This window comes from Hyla sarda, chromosome 4 (assembly GCF_029499605.1).
Source record: "Hyla sarda isolate aHylSar1 chromosome 4, aHylSar1.hap1, whole genome shotgun sequence".
Classification (NCBI taxonomy): domain Eukaryota; kingdom Metazoa; phylum Chordata; class Amphibia; order Anura; family Hylidae; genus Hyla; species Hyla sarda.
The window spans coordinates 239835812-239856200 of record NC_079192.1 but is presented as its reverse complement, the minus strand read 5'-3'; the positions used below and the strand labels follow the sequence as shown (position 1 = coordinate 239856200).

Here is a 20389-nt window from a genome sequence, read left to right as displayed (position 1 = left end):
CTTATACTTCATTAGGTTGTCAGCTGCCTCTTCCAAACTCTTTTTTTTCTTAATATTATCATCAATGGTTGTTTGAAGCCATAGATCATTGTAGTGTTTCAAAAATATATTCACAGGTATGTGGTATTGAAAGCATTCAATTCTGCTTTGATATTTGAAATGTTCACCTGCAACCTCAGTATGTTTTTTATTTAGGTCTGTTAAACATTATAATTAGAGATGAGCGAATTTTAGAAAAATTGGATTTTGCCGATTCGCCGAATATTCAAAAAAAAATTGTTTCGGTCCAAATTTATTTGCGACAAATTACTATTAGAAAACTCTATTTCTGGCCTATAGAGAGCCTCAATAGGGGTGTAGAACACTTTGCCTTGCTGTAACACGCATAGGGTGTGTGCTGGGTTAGTGAAATAATACTGTTATTCAGGATGGCATGCAGATCAGAGGCGTCGCTATTTGAATCACTGTCGCAGAGCAACACAATGAATGAGCCTGGAGGTATGAGTATGAGGAGACTATATTGTGGCTGAATGACACAGCCTAGAATGGGCAGCAGCATGAGGAGAACATATAGTGGCTGAATGACACAGCCTAGAGTTGGCAGCAGCATGAGGAGACCATATAGTGGCTGAATGACACAGCTTGTAGGTGGCGAAAGCATGAACAGACCATATAGTGGCTGAATGACACAGCGTGGAGGTGGCGGCAGCCTGAGGAGAACATATAGTGGCTGAATGATACAGACTGGAGTTGGCGGCAGCATGGGGGGACCATATAGTGGCTGAATGACACATCCTGGAGGTGGCGGAAGCATGAGGAGACCATATAGTGGCTGAATGACACAGCGTGGAGGTGGCGGCAGCCTGAGGAGAACATATAGTGGCTGAAGGATACAGACTGGAGTTGGCGGCAGCCTGAGGAGAACATATAGTGGCTGAATGATACAGACTGGAGTTGGCGGTAGCATGGGGGGGACCATATAGTGGCTGAATGACACAGCCTGGAGGTGGCGGAAGCATGAGGAGACCATGTAGTGGCTGAATGACACAGCGTGCAGTTCTGGAGTTAGCAGAAGCATGAGGAGACCAAATAGTGGCTGAATGACACAGCATGGAGGTGGCGGCAGCATGAGGAGACCATATAGTGGCTGAATGACACAGCGTGGAGGTGGTGGCAATCTGAGGAGAACATATGGTGACAGAATGAGACAGCCTGGAGCTGGCATCAGCATGAGGATGTAAGTAAGTATTGAGGATATGCATTACGTACAACTTAAATTTAAATAATATGCTTAGGATAAAATATATGGACCCAAAATGTTTTTAAATCAAACAAAAGGAAAGGTGTGCAAAAAAACACCATGTGCCACCCAACCCACCAAGTATTGATGTGATGCAAAGACCTCTTAAAGGTGGAAGGGAACAACATATGGTCCATTCTAACCGGTGGGGGTAAAAACTTCCCCTGTAAGGCTCTACTCTCCCATTATTAATTCCTTTCTTGGAAAGTGTTACTTGCCCTAAAAAGGGTGGCCCCATACAGGAACCTCTCCCCATTTCCACCTACAAACACTGCCATTTCCCAGAGTTTTTAGGTGGAAATAGCGATTGGTTGAACTGTGTAGAGCCGCCTTTTTTAAGACGAGTAACACTTTCCTCGAAAAGGTGGAAGGGATCAACGTATTGTCCATTGTAGCAGGTGGGGGTACAAACTTCCCCTGTAAGGCCCTACTCTCGCCCTATTAATTCCCTTCTTGGCAATTGTTACTCACCCTAAAAAGGGTGGCCCCACACAGGAAACTGTGTATTTTCACCTAAAAACCCTGGGAAATGGCAGTGTTTGTAGGGGGAAATAGGGAAAGGTTCCTGTGTGGGGCTGCCCTTTTTAGGGGAAGTAACACTTGCCAAGAAGGGAATTAATAATGCGAGTAGGGCCTTACAGGGGAAGTTTTTACCCCAACGGTTACAATGGACCATACGTTGTTCCTTTCCACCTTTTAGAGGTCTTTGCATCACATCAATACTTGGTGGTGTAGGTGGCACATGGTGTTTTTTGCACATCTTTCCTTTTGTTAGATTTCAAAAAAAAATTTGGGTCCATATATTTTACCCTAAGCATATTATTAAAAGTTACGTTTTACGTAATGCATATCCTCAATACTTGTTGTCTGATGCGGAGGAATGTCTGTAACTGGGGAACAGCGCCTTAAATATGTTTAGCACTATCTATATTTATGAAGTGTTGGTGTGGCCCCATGGTCAATCTACTCTGATGCATCAGGCATTGGTGGGTGGAAATCCTGGCTGATCAATGCCTGATTCATCTTAACAAAGGTCAGTTGGCTTCCTCAAAGAGCCTCAGCAAACGGCAGGTGTCACATATGAGCTGCCACTGGTTGACATTGAAATTACAAAGGGGAGTCCCCCTATCCGCTTGGATCATCAAGAAATCGGTGATGGCTTTTCTCTGTTTGTATAGTCGGTCCAACATATGGAGGGTGGAATTCCAACGTGTGGAAACATCGCAAATCAGACTATGTTGGAGGATGCCATTCTGACGCTGTAGCTCAAGGAGGGCATGCTTTGCGGTGTACGAGTGGCTGAAGTGCATGCAAAGTTTCCTTCCCTGCAGGAACCACTTGACAACCAGATTGAACACGTGTGCCTTGCAGGGCGCATGTCTCAGGCTTCCTTGTTGCACTGCAGACAAGATATTCTTCTCGTTTTCGGTCACCATGGTTCCCATTTCCAGTTTTCGAGGAGTAAGCCATGATTCCATTTCTTCATGAATGACTTTTAGCAGTTCCTCCCCTGTGTGACTCCATTTGCCAAGGCAAACCATGTGAAGAACAGCGTGACACCGCCGTGCCCTGCACACATGGTATGCTGCAGGGGCAATGAGGCTTGTCCATGCAGTGGAGGCGGAGGACACGGTGGAGGATGAGGAGGCAGAGTCACACACTGACACAGGACCAACGGCCTGAGAATGTGGAGGCGGAAGCGGTGTGACCTGTCCAAGTTGCTGTTATGGCTGTGCAGGAAACACATTCACCTAGTGGGCCATAAAGGACATGTATTGTCCCTAACCATAGTTACAGCTCCAGACATCAGCGCTGCCATGTACTTTGGTACACACCAACAGGCTCAAGGACTGGCCCACCTTCTGTTCCACAAAATTGTGCAGGGCTGGTACTGCCTTCTTCGCAAAGAAATGACTGCTTGGGAAACTCCACCTCGGCTCTGCACAAGCCATCAGTTGAAAGGTGCAGAGTCCACCACTTGAAAAGGAAGGGACTGCAGCACCAGCAACTTGGACAGGAGCACATTCAGCTTCTGCGCCGTTGGATGAGTGGACGCATACTGTTGTCTCTTGGACATGGCTTTGCCGATGGATTGCTGGCGGAATGACTGACTTGAAGTAGGAGGAGCAGGAGCATCTGGAGCAACAGAAGATAGGTATGACACACAGCTCACTTTGGCTGAGGTGATGGAGCCTTGGCTGGCTGAAAGAGGAAGCGGCGTGCCACTGGGTGATGCAGCAGTCTGGACCACCAAATCGGAGCCACGGTTCTCCCAGGCCGCTTAATGGTGATGCTGCATATGTTGACGCATTGGGACCCTAGCCACACTTCGGCTTCTGCCGACACATCCTGCATGTGGCCATGTTAACCTCCTCCGGATGCTTGATGAAAAACTGCCACACCTCTGAGTAGCTTATTTTCCCACCAAAGGTACGCACTGATTGACTGCTACTGCCGCTGTCTCCAGGAACCCCTGTTTCACCCTCCCGGGAAGGTAGGCTGCCGCAAGGCAGGTGGTCTATCCCGGGCAGGTTTGGCTCCAGACTTTACACTTTTGCCACCATGCTGACTGCCAACCATGCTACCATCTTGCTGGCTCAGCTGCTGCCTCACGGGTAACCTGCAACCCTCTTCTCCTGATGATGAAGCCCCTTCTGCACCGGCTCCCAAGTGCGATCAGCTTCATTATCATCGAGTTGTGTCTGCACGTCACTGATGGCCTCCTTTGGTTCCTCAACAGTGTCTGCTTTAGGAGCCTGAACGCTCGCAACACCACCTCCCACGCCAATACAAAAGATGGGAGATGCACAGTGTTCAAACCCTTGCAAGGGTTAGTGGGTGCCCATCCTCAAGCTTGACCAAGGCAAACGTACCAATAGAAGAAATGGAAGACGGCACTCCGGTATTGGTGTCCAAATTCAAGGAAGGTGGTTTATTTATCCCAATACATACAGAATGATGCAACGTTTCGACCTAACAATAAGGTCTTTATCAAGCACAGTGAAATAAGGAACAAAATAAGAACCTCCCACGCCACTCTCCTCAGCACTACTTGCCCGCCTAGCGGAGGAAGCGGCGGATGTCTCCTTCACTTCTTGGCTGGGCAGTAGCTGCTGACTGTCCTCTAGATTGTCCTCATTAAATAGTGGAGCTGAACCCACAGCATAAGGTACTTCTGTTGGGGAGGGAACAGTATAGGACAGAGGCAATGGGAGGTCAGGGACTGCTCCTGGGCCATGCCAACTGAGGGTTGTGTCGGAGGAACCCACTGACTGTTGACTGGGGGGTGTCAGATGTCACTTGCGATGAAGTGGATGACCGTGTTAACCCATCGATGACAGCAGATAGGTGGCTGGTCGAGACACGACCACTAGCTTATACCTGGAGCTCAGGCCTCTCACTGCGACTACTGCTGCCACTCGCCCCTTGTCTGCTGTGACCTCGGCCTGATGAATTTAGGCCTCTGCCATTCCCCTGTGCACGTCCTGTCACTTCTCTGCCTGACATACTTAATGCATATATGAGAGGAGTACAATATTCTCCACTACGCAGAAAACAGTAGTTGTCTACAACACCAGCAGGTGTGCACTTTTGGCTGGCATTTCACAGTATCTAGGCCCTTAAGACTTTAAAAGAAACAAAATAGTACACCACTGAGATATACGTATGTGGTATGCACTTATGAGGGGAGGAAAATGCTCTCCAGTACACTTAAAACAGTATTTGTGTACAACACCAGCAGTACACACCAGTGCTGCAGCACACAGTCGCTGTGTACTATACCCAAAATTGCACTCTCTCTCTCTCTCTCTCTCAATCCAACTCCCTTCCCTATCAGTGCTTCTAAGCAGGATTTGGGCTTGAGGTTAATTGCTGCTGTTCTGTGCAACACACATTGTTCTCTGTCCCTTTCTGTAATAGAACGCTGTAGTGACTGGGATGTGAATCGTTGCTATAAAAATTATTTTCTGTGCAACACACACTGCTCTCTGTCCCTCTCTCTCTGTCCAACAGAACACTGATGTGACTAGGAGGTGAATCTCTGCTGGAAAAATACTTTTCTGTGCAACACACAGCACTGTCTGTCCCTCTATCTCTCTGCAATAAAAGGCTGAAGTGACTGGCCGCAAGATGGCTGCCAATTATATAGGGCTGTGACATCATGAGTGGCTGGCTGCTGAGAGACTGCATGCTGCATGTGATTCAGGGTCATCCCGTCTACACTTCTTTCCGCCTTCACAGGATTCCTCGCCCCATATCCTCACATGTGGATCCGCCATTTTAGATGCTCTGGAGCCTAGACTGTACTAAATGGAGTTTAATGAAGCAATTCGCATGATCGAATTGCGGCGATATTCACATTCATTGCGAATCAAATTTTCCTGAAATTTGTAACGAATTCGGATTCGGCATGCAATTTGCTCATCCCCAATTATGATTTTTTTTTTTAATGTTTTTGATTGATTGAAGTTACTTTTCGTTTGTATACTACAGGCAGTCATCACTTACTTTATTCTAATCGAGTGATAATTAGTAATTCACACTTAACACATCATCTTGATGTTGGTCACCTTTTAAACCAAACAGATGGAACTGTTCAAATCTTCTTACTTGATACAGAAAACCAGATGTTTTACATAGAATTTATATAGTAGCAACGTAATTGTTGATTGATGTGCAGGCTACTTTGCACACTCTTCCTGAAATGTTTTCGAAATTGTCTGTGGCCAATATATTCAATGTTTCTATGTGTCTAAGAGAAAAGTGAGATGATAATGTTGATTAAAGTATATTGGGTACTGTGCATAACTTATGTGCATACTTTACACTGGAAAGTACACAATGTATATCACAGGTCTAAAAATGAGATCTAATACAGTACATGTCAGAAGTAGTTATTATTGGCTGAGTAATCTTAGACCTCCACTGCTGCTTATAATGAAGAGACTTCAACAAATATCCTTGATGTATATTTTAGCTTTACTTGCTGTATCTTGAACATAATGGGATTGTAGTTCCTTGTCAGTTCCTCCATAAAATATCAGGAATTATGGGCATGCGCATTTCCTCCTGAAGTCGGCGGTTACTTGCACAACTATAGGCAGATGCCTGGTTATACTTATTATTAACACCTTGTGGATAAATATAGCCACAGTTGCACTGTTATAAGCACAACCAGGCATGTGCCTATAGTTTGTGCAAGTAACCGCTGACTTCAGGAGGAAATACAGTATGTGCATGCCCATAGTTCCTCCTGAAGACAGCAGATGACTGCTGAAACCTACCATGCTAGATCTGCTATAACAGCAGAAATAAGATCACAAGAATGTGAAAAAAGTTAGTTTTTAAAAATATTAAAGTGTACCTATTTAAAAAAAATGTCACAGAGACTTCTCGATAGTTGTTATTGATGGGTCTCATCAAGCAGGAGAAAGAGTGGGGAGAAGTTCACGATAGCCACTTCCTGGCTTTCAGTAATCTCTGCCCATAGTGGGAGATTAATCAAAGCTGTGTAGAGGAAAAGTTGCCCAGTTGCCCATAGCAACCAGATTGCTTCAAAGGCATTGTAAAAATGAGTCATCTGATTGGTTGCTATGGACAACTGGTGTGTTGTCTTTTTTTTTTTTTTAAATCTCCTAATACAAATTCTAATCATTAGCTTTTCCCATGTTTAACCCCTTAAGGACCAAGGACGTACAGGTACGTCCTTGGTCCTGCTCTCCTGATATAACGCGGGGTTACACGGTAACCTCGCATCATATCACGGCAGGTCCGGCGTCATAGTGATGCCGGGACCCGCCGCTAATAGCGCGCAGCGCTGATCGTGGCGCCGCGCGCTATTAACCCTTTAGCCGCGCGCTCAGAGCTGAGCCGCGCGGCTAAAAGTGAAAGTAAAAGCTGCCGGTTAACTCAGTGAGCTGTTCAGAATAGCCGCGGCGAAATCGCGGCATCCCGAACAGCTTACAGGACAGCGGGAGGGCCCCTACCTGCCTCCTCGCTGTCCGATCGCCGAATGACTGCTCAGTGCCTGAGATCCAGGCATGAGCAGTCAAGCGGCAGAATCATCGATCACTGGTTTCCTATGAGAAACCAGTGATCAATGATAAAGATCAGTGTGTGCAGTGTTATAGGTCTCTATGGGAGCTATAACACTGCAAAAAAAAAGGGAAAAAAAAAAGTTAATGAATATCATTTAACCCCTCCCCTATTAAAAGTTTGAATCACCCCCCTTTTCCCATAAAAAAAAAAAAAACACACAGTGTAAATAAAAATGAACATATATGGCATCACCGCGTGCAGAAATGTCCGAATTATAAAAATATATCGTTAATTAAACCGCTCGGTCAATGGCATACGCGCAAAAAAAATCCAAAGTCCAAAATAGTACATTTTTGGTCCCTTTTTATATCATTTAAAAATGAATAAAAATAAAATAAGTCCTATCAATGCAAAAATGGTACCGTTAAAAACTTCAGATCACGGCGCAAAAAATGAGCCCTCATTCTGCCCCATACACGGAAAAATAAGTTATAGGGGTCAGAAGATGACAATTTTAAACGTATTCATTTTCCTGCATGTAGTTAGGATTTTTTCCAGAAGTACGACAAAATCAAACCTATATAAGTAGGGTATCATTTTAGTCGTATGGACCTAGAGAATAAAGATAAGGTGTAATTTTTACCGAAAAATTTACTACGTAGAAACGGAAGCCCCCAAAAGTTACAATTTTTTCGCACAATGATTTCTTTTTCACCGTAGATTTTTGGGCAAAATGACTGACGTCATTACAAAGTAGAATTGGTGGCGCAAAAAATAAGCAATCATATGGATTTTTAGGTGCAACATTGAAAGAGTTATGATTTTTTAAAGGCAAGGAGCAAAAAACGAAAATGCAAAAACGGAAAAAACCCCGGTCCTTAAGGGGTTAAGTGCCATATATTAAAAAAAAAAAATCCTGAATTACATTTCTTTGGGTTATTACATTCCAGAAACATGGAATAAAAAATCAAAAAGTTCCATATCCCCAATGGTATCCATAAAAACTACAGCTCACCATGCAAAAAACAAACCATGACAGTTTTGTGAATGGAAAATCATTTGTGCTGGCCTTCATTAAAGCCATCATTATCAGCCAGACATCACCTGTTTACTAAAGAAGCAATTAGGCATTTGCTCATTTGATGGCTGTTCACTGGCCCTTTTACACAGAACAACTGTTGGGAATGAGGGGTCCTACAAATGCTCATTCACCCAATAATCAGCCTGTGTGAAAGGGCCCCAATAATCAGCCTGTGAGCCCTCCAGATTACCAGAACAGAGGTTTCTTAATGATTGCTGTATTTAAAGGGGAAGAGGGTCATGTGACACATCAAACTTATTGGGAATTTCACAAGAAAAACAATGATGGGCTTGGTTTTAATGTAACTTTATTCTTTCATGAGTTATTTACAGGTTTCTGACCGCTTAAAAATGTGTTCAATGTGCTGCCCATTGTGTTGGATTGTCAATGCAACCCTCTTCTCCCAGTCTTCACACACCTATAGCAACACCGCAGGAGAAATGCTAGCACAGGCTTCCAGTATCCGTAGTTTCAGGTGCTGCACATCTCGTATCTTCACAGCATAGACAATTGCCTTCAGATGACCCCAAAGATAAAAGTCTAAGGGGGTCAAATTGGGAGACCTTGGGTGCCATTCAACTGGCCCACGACAACCAATCCACTTTTCAGGAAACTGTTCATCTAGGAATGCTCGGACCTGACACCCATAATGTGGTGGTGCACCATCTTGCTGGAAAAACTCAGGGAACGTGCCAGCTTCAGTGCATAAAGAGGGAAACACATCATCATGTAGCAATTTCGCATATCCAGTGGCCTTGAGGTTTCCATTGATGAAGAATGGCCCCACTATCTTTGTACCCCATATACCACACCATACCATCAATTTTTGTGTTCCAACAGTCTTGGAGGGATCTATCCAATGTGGGTTAGTGTCAGACCAATAGCGGTGGTTTTGTTTGTTAACTTCACCATTCACATAAAAGTTTGCCTCATCACTGAACAAAATCTTCTGCGTAAACTGAGGGTCCTGTTCCAATTTTTGTTTTGCCCATTCTGCAGCACCAGAAACTACGGATACTGGAAGCCTGTGCTAGCATTTCTCCGGCGGTGTTGCTATCAGTGTGTGAAGAGTGGGAGAAGAGGGTTGCATTGACAATCCAACACAATGGGCAGCACATTGAACACATTTTATAAGTGGTCAGAAACTTGTAAATAACTCATGAAAGAATAAAGTTATGTGATAACCAAGCACATCGTTGTTTTTCTTATGAAATTCCCAATAAGTTTGATGTGTCACATGACCCTCTTCCTATTGAAAAAACAAAAGTTGGATTCAAAATGTCCGACTTCAAAATGGCCGCCATGGTCACCACCCATCTTGAAAAGTTTCCCCCCTCACATATACTAATGTGCCACAAACAGGAAGATAATATCACCAATCATTCCCATTTTATTAAGGTGTATCCATATAAATGGCCCACCCTGTACAACTAATATACAAGGGAGAAAAAGATGGTTATCAAATCATTTCCATCTGTACTGATGCTGAAGTTAGGTTTTAACAGATAGATTCAGGAGAGCATTTATGCAAGACATTCAAAACATTTATCATCATATAGTATAGCAAGTTTGATTATAGGCCCAATTATAAATACCCAGAATTATTTTTGTCTAAATCAAAAGAAATGCACAGTTATTTAAATTATTTAAATTCCCATTTTATACTCGTACATAAGACTACATGACTATTAGTAAAGACAAAGGATTCCGTGTTCTGTTTAAACCAGTTGAAAAAAAGTTTATTGCTCTGAGAGAGAGACAAAATAGCAATCTTGCAGAAGATAATTTTTAATGGCTAACATCATTCGTGTATCTTCGATTCTGTTGAAAAGACAAGGCATTGGTACAGTGTAAGCCAGTTGAAAAAAGTTTATTGCTTTTAGAGGGAGACAGTATTAGGCATCAGAATTAAAGGTCTTATCTGTTCTGCTCTCCAGCGTTCACTTCCATCCTCTCATTGTCTTGTAAGTATACCTTTCAAGAGGGGGTGGGTGTCTGTTGTGAAACCCTTCCCCCACATGATGTCTGATAGCTGAAGCATGTCACCACAACATCGGCAACATCCAGCAGCTATTGGTCATCTCATGCAAGTGTGTTTTTTTCTGCAAATGATTGGGACTAGCACCCAACCCTTCTCATCTCAGAATGTAAACCTCCAAGACCTGGAAAGGGCGAAAGTGAGTGTCAAGGAGCAGAACTGGTCTACCTGGACAACCCCTTTAACTGTATCCAGATAAATAAGAAACTAATTCTTCCATCACAGTAACTTATCCAACAAATCTGCATGTGGCTATTCCTTCAAAGGGAATCTGTCACCCACCTTAAACCCCAAGCTATGTTCACACGTCAGAATTTCTGCATGAAAATTCTGCATGAATTTATAACCAATATACTTCAATGGGATTCTGCTGTCCTATTCACACAGCAGAATTTCTGCTGCAGGAATTTCATTGAAGTAAATGGGCAATTCATCTCTGCAGAATTTACTGCAGAATTCAATGCAAAAAAAAAGTTTACTAGCACGTCATCATCCCACAAAGACAAAATAGTCATCAGTGTTACTTATGTACATTTAAAATTCAGATTTCTCAACAGTAGTACTGGCTACCATTTGATATTTAGTAAGTTTGTCATGGTGAGACAAACAATGCCTTAGATAAATTTGTTACAATTTAATTAACTGTAATTCAAGATTAAATGGTTTCCACCTAATTGTGTGCAGTGTAATTAGTGTTATAAATAGTCTAATTAGTGCTGTGTCATCTGTTCAAAAAGCCATCTTGTTAGCCTTGCATTTAATTACTTGTATCCGCACTGTACCTATTGTACCTCACTTGTCACTTCCCCTCTTCCCCCAGTGATACATTCCCAAAAAGGCTCAAAAAGGCTAAAAAAAAAAAAAAAAGCTTCAAATATCTAAAAATTTCACATTTATTTACCTGTAAAATTGCATTTGTTTCATAATCAAAAAACAGAACAAGCTTAGTGGAAAAGTTAGGCATAGATGAAGAATAGTTTGAGGGTAGAATAGATGGGAACTGCTGATGTATGTGGGCTGTGTCACAAATGAAAGTTTGTTGGTTGCTTCCACCTTCCACAGGTACCATGGGCAGACTTATATAGTCTTTAGGCTCCTGTGCACCATGGAATAGCTGTTGCATCTGGATCCTAATGCCTGTTGGAGCTCAAAGGCTTCCTCGTCACATGCCAAGACGTTAAATGGGTATTGGTGCCAGAAAGTTAAACAGATTTGTAAATTACTTCTATTTAAAAATCTTAATCCTTTCAATACTTATCAGCCGCTATATGTTGAACAGGAAGTTATTTCTTTTTGAATTTCCTTTCTGTCTGACCACAGTGCTCTCTGCTGACACCTCTGTCCATTTTAGGAACTGTCCAGAGTAGGAGAAAATCCCCATAGCAAACCTATCCTGCTCTGGACAGTTCCTAAAATGGACAGGGGTGTCAGCAGAGAGGACTGTGGTCAGACAGAAAGGAAATTCAAAAAGGAAAGAACTTCCTGTGCAACATATAGCAGCTGATAAATACTGGAAGGATTACAATTTTTAAATAGAAGTAATTTACAAATTGGTTTAACTTTCTGGCATCAGTTGATTTGAAAAATAATGTTTTCCAGAGGAGTACCCCTTTAATGGTACATAGTAGGAGGTGGATACCATTACACGTTTTGTATGGTGGGTAAAATGCTTCCAATTACACCTGTGTCCCATTTGCTGTGTAGGTAGGATATCTATGACTTGTTCTTGTTAGCTTTTACATTTTCTTTAAAAAATAAAAATAAAAAAATTATTACATTTTCATATACAAAATTAATAGACATTGTTAAGGACACACCCCGGCATCTTGAACAAGACAAGCAGTGTGAAACACAATATTTGCATCATAAGTTATTAAAAGTATAACATATTAAATGTAATCCCCACTGTACATGGAAGCCAAACAAGACAGCAGAACGTATACAATTAAACAGCAACCCCCTCCCCCCACCCTCCTTGTGCTCAATAATTAGTATCCATAAAATAAAGAATTAACTATCTTGTCAAATAAACAAGGCAAGCCTTACGGTAATGATAGAACCATAGGTTCAGTACAACTAAATAAAACACAACGGGGGTCTGACCAGAGGTCCCTCCCCTCACTACATTCACCTACAAAAAGACCCTAATCCCCATGACAATTATTCCAGCTAATTTGTGGACGCCCTAAAGAACCTGCTTTACACATTTTTTTAATTTTTTTTTTTTTTTTGCTGCCTTTTTATTTTTTTTATCCGTTGAGCCGTTTTATCCGTTGAGCCGTTTTATAATGGAAACTTGACATACAGTTGAAATTTTTATCCAGTTTAATATTACGGATGTTTTATGAAAAAATCTAATTCTGATTCACATAAATAAGTAACATAGCCGTTTATGCCTCTACAGGAAATGCTTTCAGACTGCACATTTTTACTTGGAGGATAATACTTCACCAAGAGTAATTTCAGCCCCCCCAGCACCATTGTTTCCAGTTTCAGGTAAGAAACTGACTTTTCATAATTTAATGTTTTACATGTTGAGTACATTTGTTTTGTTTAAAGCGCAACTGTCACTAACAAATACCCACTATAAATAAGCATGGTATAAATTAGCTGTGTTGCTGTGTATTGCAGCCATACCTTTGGGTTCTTCATTTATGGCTTTATGTGCTCAAAAAACACTTTAGGCCTCCGTCAAGAACAATCTGAGAGGCCTGGCCAGTAATCTGTAATGCCCTAGGACCGCACTGCCTCTTTCTGGCTATGTCATGCTTTGCCTGCTGTGGGATTGACACACATGGCCTCAGCTCATGCATTGCCCATCTTCTACTATGGAGTGCACTCTCTGCCTGTATCACTGCGCACGTGGACTGAGCCGGCAGGCATCGAGAGTGAGCACTCGCAGAGACATCTTGGGCGCACTGCAATAGAAGATAGACAGTGCATGTGTAGAGGCCCTGGCCACTCCTCTCCGACTGTTCCTGACTGTGGACAAAAGTGATTTTTGGGCACATAAAGCCATCGATTAACACAATTTGTACATACTGTGCCTACTTATAGGAGATACTTGATAGTGACAGATCCGCTTAAACCTTGTATCTATTGTGGTTAATGGTACCGTATATACTCGAGGATAAGCAGAGTTTTTCAGCACGATTTTTCATGTTGAAAACGCCCCCCTCGGCTTATACTCGAGTGAACTCTCCGCCTGTCAATCCCTTCATCAGTGGTCTTCAACCTGCGGACCTCCAGATGTTGCAAAACTACAACTCCCAGCATGCCCAGACAGCCATCGGCTGACCGGGCATGCTGAGAGTTGTAGTTTTGAAACATCTGGAGGTCTGCAGGTTGAAGACCACTGCACAGGCCTTCGTCATCATCCAGACCCCCCTTTAGTTTTCTACTCACCTCCCCTCAGTGGGAAGGAAGGGTGAGCTGGTTCGGGCCATCTATGCTGCAGGGACCGTCCAGTGGGGAGGGTTAGTCGTTCCAGGCTGTACATTTTCACCGGGAGGCCCTCTTCTCTGCTCATTATGGGCCGGCCCGGACTAGTGACGTTGCCTTGACGACGATGCACAGGGACGTTCATGCGCTGGGACGTTCATGCGCATGAACGCCCCTCTGCGTCGTCGATAAGGCAACGTCACTAGGTCCACGGAGGGGAGGTGAGTAGAAAACTAAAGGGGGGGTCTGGATGATGGCAAAGGCCCGCGCAGTGGTCTTCAACCTGCAGACCTCCAGATGTTTCAAAACTACAACTCCCAGCATACCCGGACAGAGGTGAAAGCCAACAGAGCAAAGAACTGCTGGTTCCTTACTCCATCACATGCCCTATAGGCCACAGGCAGGTAACAATGCAGCACCTCTGTGCCCCGGATCAGATGCACACACAAAATTACTTCTATTGCATGCATGCTCCTGCGTCAGCAGCAGGGAGGAGCAGGCCCTGCTGGGGAGGAAGCAGAGGTGGGGGTATGTAGTGTTTAATTTTTATTATATACTAGCTGAGTACCGGTGTTGCCCGGTTTTCCTTCCTAATCCTTGTTGGGGAGGAAAATAAACAAAGGAGCAAGCTTTTGACTTCATATCCCGTCCTCATATATTGTTGTCATATCCCAACCCCACATCCCGACCTCCTGTCCTGACCTCCTGTCCCGACCTCCTATCCCGTCATCCTATCTCGACCTCCTATCCCGTCCTATCCCCACCTCCTATCCTGTCCTCCAATCTAGAGCTCCTATCCCGACCTCCTATCCCGTCCTCCTATCCTGTCCCCCTTTCCCATCCTCCTTTCCCATCCTCCTATCCAGACCTCCTATCCCGTCCTCATATCCCGACCTCCCATCCCAACCTCCCATCCCGTCCTCCTATCCTTACCCGTACCTCCTATCCGTTCCTCCTATCTCAACCTCCTGTCCCGACCTCCTATCCCGTCCTTCTATCCCGTCCTCCTATCCCTTCCTCCAATCCCCACCTCCTATCCTGTCCTCCAATCTCAAGCTCCTATCCCGACCTACTATCCCGTCCTCATATCCCGTCCTACCTGACCTCCCATCCCGTCCTCATATCCCAACCTGTAATATGTGTACCAGGTATTGAAATATCTCCAGCCATACGGAAATTATATGGGAACATACATTTCCCATTGATTTGCATGGGACTTTAAACAAAAACCCTGACCCTCACAAATGGGGGTAGTTAAGGGTTAAATTAACTATCCTATATTTTAAGTGGACATATAAGTAACATGTGACCAAGTATTATCAAAATATCTCCAGCCGTTAGGAAGTTATGCGGTAACATATATTTCCCATTGACTTGTATGGGACTTTAAACATAAACCCCGCCCCTGGCAAATGGGGGTGAGTAAGGGTTAAATCACCTATCCTATGTTTGTTGTTGACATATAAGTAACATGTGTGCCAAGTTTCGTGTTAATATCTTTAGCCGTTTGAAAGTTTTTGTGGAACATACACACATACATACATACATATATACATACACACATACATACACACACACACACGTTGAGTTTTATATATTTTTTTATATATATATATATATATATATATATATATATGGGGCAAATACATATAAGGGGTACCAGATATCTGCTGGGGGCATCTACCTATTAGAGGGGCATCTGGTGCCTTCAGGGTGACAACTACATAGAGAGGAGTTATGTATCTATCTACTGGGGGGCATGTACCTTTTGACAGCACATCTACCTACTGAGATAAAACTACCTATGAAAAGAGACCTGGCTACCAACAGAGAAACAACTACCTTCTGGGAGAAGCACCTATATGCCTACTGGAAGAACTATTTACTTGGCAACCTAAACCATAAAATATTATTTATTTTTATTAATTTTCCAACAATGACACTCTTTTTGCCTCACAGGGCACTTAAAAAACAAAATTATAATCTTATTTTTCCCCCTCCCTCTTCTCTCCCCCCCCCCCCCTTCCCTATCACCTTAAATTGCTCAAGGCTAATGCTATCCACCTACTCTTTCTCTACCTCTTCTTTTAATTGCTCTCTTTATCCATCTTCCCTTCACCTCCCCTCTTCTCTTCCCTCCTCCTCCCCCCTCCCCCCTTCATGTCATATTTCCCTTCTTTTTCCCTCTAATAAACTTAATATTAACTTGTGGCCAACCTCCAATCCACATACCAGAACGTATGGGTTACTGGGGGAAGAAGTAAGAGGAGGAACAAGGAGAAAGGCACAAAACACAAAAAAAAAAAAACACACACCACCAACACCCCAACATCCACAATACTTGCGAAACCCGTTTCTTTCCCCTTTCTCCCTCTCTCTTCTTTTTCTTTTTTCTTTCCATGTCTCCCCGTCTCGCCGCACCTAGTCAGGGAACAGGCTTTGTCCGACTTTTCCTCTGCAACCTCAGGATAGAATTATTGCCTATCCCTGATTGGCCAAGGTGCAGGGATTTAATCGCCAAGTGTGTTTGTCATCTTCTCAACACCCTATATTTTTCTTTAGAGGGCATTTACCTTTCATCTTTAAAGAGTATGTAGTATGTCCATTCATAATCACCACAAACTCCTTCCTTTCCTTACTTTCCTTCCTTTCTCTTTCCTTTCTTAATTATTGAAATCTATCAAATATTATTAAATAATATTGCAGAGATCCTGTAAGAAGGAAAACTATTTTCACCCCAGTAGCGCTTCTAGGCAGCTACCTTGTATGTCAGTGTACAACCCTTTAAAAAGTCTTTAATTATGACTAAGGTTATCAGACAAACCAGAGACCCATTTGTAGATGGTACAGAGTAGGGTTCTGGCTGTGTGTGCATGTGGCATTATGCACTGCCTAGTGAAAGGTACTGGTAAGGAATAGTGTTGCTCGCGAATATTCGCAATTCGAATATTATTCGCGAATATCGCATATTCGCGAATTCGCGAATTTCGCGAATATAGCGCTATATATTCGTTATTACGAATATTCTTTTTTTTTTTTTTTTTTTTTTTTTTTTTCTTCACAGTACACATCACAGTGATCACCCCTCTCTGCTTCCAGCTTGTGTGGTGTAAAGAAGGCTGTAATACTACTGTGTGAGACTGGCGTGCGAAAATTCGCATATGCGAAAATTAGCATATGCTAATTTTCGCATATGCGAATTTGCGCGTGTGCTAATTTTGTATTTGCTAATATTCACATATGCTAATTTTCGCATACGTGAATATTCGCATATGCGAAAATAAAACGAGAATATAACGAATATGCGAATATTCGCGAATATATGACGAATATTCGTCCATATATTCGCGAATATTCGCGAATTCGAATATGGCCTATGCCGCTCAACACTAGTAAGGAACAAAAGTGGCAATCATTGTTTAAACTAACAGCAGTACTTTAAAAGAAACCTGCCATTAGTTTCATTTTGCTTAAACTATGGCTATATATATATATATATATATATATATATATATATATATATATACACCATTCTGAGTAATCATAGTTGTATCTCTGTCCATGAATTGGGCTTCAATTCCTTGGGGCAGTACCTGGCCCTGAATGACAGATCTCGCTTTATGTAAATAGGGAGAGATGTATCAATCAAAGCCAATGCATTGCCCCAATGACTCTAAGCTCTGTTCCCTGCCGAAGTTAAAACTATGATTACTTTGACTGCACAGGCATTCAGAGTGAATCGTATATGAGCCTGACAAGGTTTAATGTTATCCATGGTTCAGCCAGAAGGAATCTAGTGACTAGTGTTGAGCGGCATAGGCCATATTCGAATTCGCGAATATTCGCGAATATATGGACGAATATTCGTCATATATTCGCGAATATTCGCATATTCGTTATATCCTCGTTTTATTTTCGCGTATGCGAAAATACGCACATGTGAAAATTAACATATGTGGAAATTCGCATATGCGAAAATTAGCATATGCTAATTTTCGCATATGCGAATTTTCGCACGCCAGTCTCACACAGTAGTATTACAGCCTTCTTTACACCACACAAGCTGGAAGCAGAGAGGGGTGATCACTGTGATGTGTACTGTGAAGAAAAAAAAAAAAAAAACCGAATATTCGTAATTACGAATATATAGCGCTATATTCGCGAAATTCGCGAATTCGCGAATATGCGATATTCGCGAATAATATTCGAATTGCGAATATTCGCGAGCAACACTACTAGTGACAGGTTACTATCAATTGCCGTTTACTGTCTTCTGTATGCTTACCTTTTGTATTACAGCAGTTTCCTTGAGTTAGTTACCTTGGATGCAGCAGAATAATTGCCATACTTCTCTAGGCACAAGTATACAAACAATGGCAATATTTAAATGTGGACCTCGAGTTAAGTACTTATGTGTTCCCACATTCAGATACAATACTTTACTCCTTCATTAAATCCCCAGTTATTGTACTTTGTACATGAAGTTGAATATTTGTATTCACACCGTCTTGTAAACTTGCATTGTGCTGTGGTAAAAATTCAAGTCACAGAGCTTGTTGATGCATTATATTCTGCAGGTTTGTTTTAACAATTACTGCTACCTGATTGTTTATTCAAGGTCTTACAAGGTCTTTAAATGCGGCCTTTAAACATTTATATGACTACTTATCATTTACTTATAATTACATCTGTGATTTAAAGAGGTTTTCCCAGAAAAATATATTGTTAACCTATCCTCAGAATAGTCTATGAATATCTGATTGGTGGAATGCAGATAACTGGTACTACCGCCAATCATCTGTTCTGCATAGCCGTGGCACCTACACAGTAAGCATAGCCGGAACTACTATCCACTTCAATGAGAGCAATGCACAGTAACCCAGCACAGCCACTTCACAGAGTAAGTAGGCAACGGCTTCTGGCTTCATTCACTGTGTAGAGTGGCTTGGGTACAGCGCTCACTCAATCAAATATTGAAAATCCCTTTTAGAGAAACAAACCAACTCGGGCCTTATGTGCAGGATAAATAATGTATATTTTTTATAGCTTGGGTCATTACGGACATGGCAATACTAAAAATACAAAAATTATTATTTTAAGGGGATTTATTATTTTGTTGTACATTTTTTTCTTTTACTTTTTGACTGCCTTCAGAAGGGGACTTTCAGCAGTGATGTTCTGATCTTTCATAAAATACACTGCACTACCATTGTAGTGCAGTGTATTATGCCTGCCAGTATTATCGTGACAGCCATGCCATCCTTCAGAAGGCCCCTGACTGCCATGGAAACCAATCGGTCACAGAACCCCACAGATTCCTTACATGCTATGGTCATGTTTGACAATGGCATGCAAGGGGTTACACTGTAAGGATTGGTTTCTTTCATCCTAACAGTTAATGCAGGAGCATGGCACAAGAAACCCAGTCGGCTAGGCTACCACAGTAAAAAGGCTTAGCCTAAGGCTCCTTAGTGGCCACCGTTAGAGCAGATATGGGTGGTCACTAAGGGGTTAACATGATTTTACCTGATAATTTATGCAGGTATAATCAACAGCAGAACACATTAGTAGAAAACCAGATTGTAATCAGATCCCATGCACTTGCTGTGGAAATTTGTATGGAAATAGACTCCTTTCAGTGTAATAGGAGTGAATCTGCAAGAACACTCGGAATTTTAGTGCTATCTGAGAAAATTTAAGCTGTCTGGGGAGGTACCCTTAGGTAAGAGGCACGCACTCTGTATAGTCAAATAAAAAAGTATTTGAATCAATGCAGAGGAGCATCCTTTTTAATTTGACTTTTGAGAAGTTCCTGAGTTGCCTGCTTCTGTCGCCCTCTTCAAATTCTTGGCAGATATCCAATCCCTCCCAAAGGTATAGAACCGGTAGCCATGGTCCATCCTCATTCTTCGCTATGTCTCATAAGATGTCGAGGATGAAGAGATACTTTTGCACAAGGCCAAAGCCACCTACCTGTATACTGTCAGGCTCTCTGTCTGTATACTGGGGACTAAGCCTGTGTGGCTGCTTCAATTTCTGCTTACTGACTTTTCCCTCTGCTGTGATGTTCTGCCCCCCAGGGCTGATTAAGGGCTAAAATGTAGGGAAAGACTTAGAAAACATAAAGTACAACACACGCAACGTAAGTAGAAATGCAGAATGGGATGCATGGAAGGAATGAAACCCATACCAGACCCAAAAATGTGTACAGATACCAGGCCAGACTCCAGAATTAATTCAGATGCCAGGGCAGGCCAAATGTATAGGACCCATAACCAAACCAGGGGGTGTAAAACTGGGAGAGTCACTGGTAGAGAAGGAATTGGAGGAACTTGTAGACTATAGACTACAGAACAGCATGCAATGTCAAGCAGCTGCTTCTAAGGCCAAAAGCATATTGTCATGTGTTAAAACAAACAGACAGAGACCTAATACTACCCCTTTATAAAGCATTAGTACAGCCTCACCTGAAATATGCTGTTCAGTTTTG

At 42.5% G+C, this 20389-nt stretch overlaps 1 protein-coding gene across 6 annotated transcripts in view; it reads left to right on the top strand.

Moving 5' to 3' along the window:
* PTPRZ1 (protein tyrosine phosphatase receptor type Z1) overlaps positions 1-20389 on the top strand; it is a 263148-nt gene that overhangs the window by 194612 nt on the left and 48147 nt on the right. For all 6 annotated transcript variants that reach the window (XM_056573798.1, XM_056573803.1, XM_056573802.1 and 3 more), the window contains one exon: positions 12863-12954. In XM_056573798.1, coding sequence (XP_056429773.1) covers positions 12863-12954 — 92 coding nt within the window. The remainder of the gene's footprint in view (positions 1-12862; positions 12955-20389) is intronic.